We start from the raw sequence: 4391 nt of genomic DNA, 5'->3' as shown, positions 1-4391 counted from the left end.
AAAATAAAAACACAAAGAAGCAAACAGCCTTTGCAGATCTAGACAGAAAAATGTACTTCACTAACACTTAACTCAGATATCCCCATGACGATGCATTTATGGCAATACTTTTTTCATAATATTCATGTGTGCAGCAGCCTGAAGAACGGGGCAGGCTCTATGCAGCCTGCACCTCATTTCCTATTGAATTTAAAGCACAACACCTTTATTAAATATATTTCAGCTGCTAATGTCGAATTTTCCAGAGAGTCCCAGGCAGGCACAATCATTGTTCAGTGTCCTTAATGAAGGCTGTGGGATTCCACCGAGTGCAGGACATGGAGCAGGAGCCCTCCTGCTGAGCTCCCTGCATTGCCTTTGATGAACAGCTTTGCCAAGCTGCACATGGTGCTAGCCTGGGAGCTGGTGTTTAGCCAAACAGAAACTCTACGCATTTACTTTTTAATACCTGAAAAAAACAACTTCTGCACATGTCAGCAAAATATGTTACGTTTCAGTGCTAAGGTGAAAAACAACTATTCTTGAAACATTGTGCTCTCACTGAGAAGGTACAAGGTGGCTTAGAGGAGGGAACCATGCATGTGGCTCAAGACAGTCATAAAGATCCCAGTTATACCACCAGGATAGGGTGAAGTCCTCCATGTGGTAAGCAGGCTAAGTCAGTCATCTTCTTAGTGAAATCAGTGACAAGTAACAGCCATATGTAGTGGGTTGTGACAGAGTGACCAGAGCTATGTAATGACAGTTTTGCAAAAACAGAGTCAGAAGAGCTAACAAAAAAAAAAAATTTATAAATACATACAAAAAAAATTCTTTACAAGGCAGGAAAAATTCTAACTTGAACAGACCCAGAATTTAGAAAGTGCAACTACACAGCCTTATACAATGCAAAGGTACTTACATACAAAGCTAGTTAAGAGAAGGAACTGACCATTGATGTCAGAAGTAGCTACAAAACATGACCAACTTCAGCCATTTTCTTGCTAGCTTACACCCATGAAAAAATGTTTAGGATTGTGTCTCATGTGAAATAACTAGTAAAGCTACTGTTCACTTTGATGGTGATTAGCATGCTGAATTCAGCTCCTCCAAAGCCACCCAAGGGTAATAAGCCCTCAGTGAGCTGGGCATAATGCATCACCATTCACTGGATGTGCTGCAATGGCTGCACCATTCCAGAACTTAAATGAGGTTACCATGAAATTAAATGGAAATAAAGGATAAGAGAAGAACCTTCACTTGACAATACAGTTAAATATACAGAAATCCAAGGCTACATTTTCTGTATTGACTGTAACATTCAATTCTGTTGATATTACGTCTTCAAAGAGAGGCAGTTGCTTTCTTTGAATAAATAACATTCTCAAGAAAACCTGACATTCAACATGGATTCAACTTTCAGATCTACTTCTATTGAAGAGTTATGAAGTTACTTATAAAGACACAGCGGTATTGTACTGTTCTCAAGAAATTATTTGTAATATTGAAACAATTCTACCACACATACTTTAATATCTGTATTTGTGTAACATATATTCATATATGTCTTATATAGTACTACACTAAAGTATACTCCCTCTCTGATGCGTAATGTATTCCTTTATTATCAGACAACATTGTGCTTTCTTCTGGTTTATATAATGTACTTTTATGTTGATTTATGTCATGTTTTGAACTTTTTTTTTGTCATTGCTTTTTAAGCCTAAACAAGTACCATTCAATTAATAGTTCTGTGAAATACTCATGTCAGATAGATAGGGTGCATGTATTTATACTTATATATAATAGATATGCAAATATATATATATAATATAGACTAGAACTATGCAACATCATGTAAATTCATAGAATTCTAATTTTTAGTTCACAAAGCAACATCCTGTAACAAATAACTTTTCAATTAAGATAGATAGTGGTTTACTTAAATGGAATAATTCCACTACCAGATCCCTGTCCAGCAGAATCCATGCTTTAGAAAACAAGAGCAGTCAGAAACAGAGCAACTGGCTTTTGCCTTGTAATATATAATCCCAAGTTCCAAGACACTGGAACTTTTACTGGCTTCTTCCCGAAGGTGCTCCGATCTCCTTGGTGAAACATAGCTGCGTGACCCAAAGACCAGAGCGCCACTGGGTATACCAGCCTGAAGGGCAAGTTCCAGCTTGCCCCAAGTACCCCATTGCATGGTTAGAGGCTTTGCCCATTGCTATCTTTTTTTTTCTACCTGACATTCATATGTCAGTATTGCTGTAACATTCTTCGAAGAAATCATGATGCAACAGCCATTCTTCAGCGGCTACAGGCAGCAAAACACAGCACAAAGAGCTTCTTCATCTCCCAGCGTCAGTGAAGTCTCTCGTTCCAAATCCACAAAGCCAAGGTCCTTCCCTGCTTCTCAGCACGCTGTTAGCCGAGGGGAGCTCATGTCTCCGGGCAGAAGAGCTTCGTGAGGAGGTTCAGGATCTTCTGCCGCAGGTTCCACTTGTCGCCTATCCTGCGCAGCTGCAGGGCGCACTCAGACACCACCTCCGACACTGCGATGCACAAGCACAGCCGTCAGACCCAGCACCGCCGCCTGCCCACCCACACCCCTCCTTCACTTTCACGACATATTCACAATACTGTGATTTTATTTCCCCCCCATTTCCTCTCTTTTTAATAGGTGTTACACCCCACTACAATCACCGCTGTACATCCCCACGGACGGCCGCAGCCGCATCCCTCCTCGCGCTTCCCGCTTCCAGCGGTGCTGCCCTCGCTCCCAGCGCTGGAGCCGGGCTGGAAAAGCCGCGTGTATGTCCCGCAAGACTCCGCTACGCACCTGTCCCTTCACTCCCGGTACCCGCGGGAGCGGCGGGGGGCGCAGCTTTCCGCGGAGTCCTGCCGGGCATCATCGCGGTGGCGCGGATCGGCACGACTGGGCTCGGAGCGGCGGCGACAGCGGAGACCGTGCTGCGGGGCGGAGCGCGGCGGGGCTTTCCCCGCGCCGTGACGCATGGAAACCGTAAGGGCGCGGGGGGAATCCCGCCCCCCGGCCGAGGTGCGGGCGGGCGGCGGCGTGTCTGAGCGCGCCCGAGAGGCGGGGAACGGGAGCAGCGCCGGGGTGAGGGCGGGAGCGGGTGTGCGCGGGCAGGAGGAGGTGGGATGGGGTTTGAGCATCCGCGCCAAGAGGGATGGAGTTTGATCTGGGACACCAGAGGTGGAGGGTTCAAGTCTTCTGGTCACGGAGAGGCGAAGGGATGGGGTTTGATCTCCTGGGCCAGGAGAGGTGGAGGGATGGGGTTTGATCCGGGCAAGGAGAGGTGTAAGGATCAGGTTTGATCTTGGGTGTGAGAGGTAGAGGGGTGAGGTTTGATCATCTGGGCCAGGAAAGGTGGAGGGATGGGGTTTGCATCTTCCAAGCAAGAGCAGGCAGAGGGTTAGTGTGGGTTTGTGATAGGGAAGGAGAGGTAGAGGGTGGGATGTGCTTGTGATGGGTAGGGTTGCTCTTGCACTGAGGAAGAAGGGGTGGAGGGATGAGGTGTGCTTGGATGACGAGAAGCAAAAGATGGGGAGTGCTCATGATGGGCAAGAAGACATAGAGGGATGGGACTGCTTGTTCTTAACCAGCAGTTGCTCCTGACCCAGTCCTGCTTTATTACACAAGGTGATGGTGACCTTGGCCTTGAATAAATGATAGTGAAACAAGCTGGACCATATCATGTGCCTTTTTATGACTTAGGGCCTCTCTCCCACTGCTGGATTCTTCCCATTGGCAGCGCAGTGCCTGCACTGCGCATTGCTGGCTGGGACATGCCATGGCGATCACCTATGCTTGCTGTAGTTTTGGATATGCTTTTTTACAAGAAATAAGAGGTGGAATTATAAAGTGGCCCTTGTCACTTTGATCACCGCAGTGTTAACAGAGTTGTGAGTCACTCCTCTCACTCCTGCCTCTTGGGGAGCTTGCTATTTGGTGTGGTAGCACATAGGATGGACTTCTATTTCTAAGGGAAAACAGCTTGACAGAAAGAAAGCGCAGATGGGCCAGACATAATAAAGAAGTAATTTGTAGAAAGTCAATTTGTAGAAAGTAATTTGTAGAAAGTCAAAAAACCCATCTAAACACAGCTTCAAGAAGGAAAAGATGTGGCAGTGTAATACAGACCCACAAGGGGCTGTCCAGCAGCTCTTTTCTGTGGGATAGGAGACTCTGAAATCAAGTTATCTGGAAAACATTGATGACCTTGAAGTCTATTAGAAGAGGGAATGCTCACTAGCACACCTTAGCTCAGAAACCCTTTCCCCAGTATATTTCCTGGAAACGATGACATTTTTGCAAAACAATGAAACAAGGCTGGGATTTCTCTCCCTGCATAGGAAACATCAGCCCTGTGGCTGCCTGGCAGAAG

The 4391-nt window shown here is 46.1% G+C and overlaps 1 protein-coding gene across 1 annotated transcript; it reads right to left on the bottom strand.

The window, feature by feature from the left end:
• Positions 1 to 646: 646 nt before the first annotated feature.
• PMAIP1 (phorbol-12-myristate-13-acetate-induced protein 1) lies at positions 647 to 3052 on the bottom strand. Its single transcript, XM_057431167.1, has 2 exons — positions 2822 to 3052; positions 647 to 2534 (listed from the first exon to the last, which is right to left on the bottom strand). The coding sequence occupies exons 1-2, from the start codon at positions 2892 to 2894 to the stop codon at positions 2422 to 2424; spliced, it is 186 nt and encodes a 61-aa protein (XP_057287150.1). The 5' UTR covers positions 2895 to 3052; the 3' UTR covers positions 647 to 2421.
• Between the last annotated feature and the right edge of the window lie 1339 nt (positions 3053 to 4391).

The sequence above is a fragment of the Pezoporus wallicus genome, unplaced genomic scaffold, assembly GCF_028554395.1.
Source record: "Pezoporus wallicus isolate ANWC-B61680 ecotype Strahan unplaced genomic scaffold, APGP_CSIRO_Pwel_v1 contig_12129, whole genome shotgun sequence".
In the NCBI taxonomy this organism is placed as follows: domain Eukaryota; kingdom Metazoa; phylum Chordata; class Aves; order Psittaciformes; family Psittacidae; genus Pezoporus; species Pezoporus wallicus.
Note: the sequence above shows the minus strand (reverse complement) of the source record. Positions and strands in the feature narration are given on the sequence as shown.

Bases quoted from the DNA above. Each gene is read 5' to 3' on its own strand.
- PMAIP1 (XM_057431167.1), bottom strand. From the start codon at position 2,894: ATGATGCCCGGCAGGACTCCGCGGAAAGCTGCGCCCCCCGCCGCTCCC. The intron at 2,535-2,821 runs GTGCGTAGCGGA...TGTGCATCGCAG, and splicing joins TACCGGGAGTGAAGGGACAG to TGTCGGAGGTGGTGTCTGAG.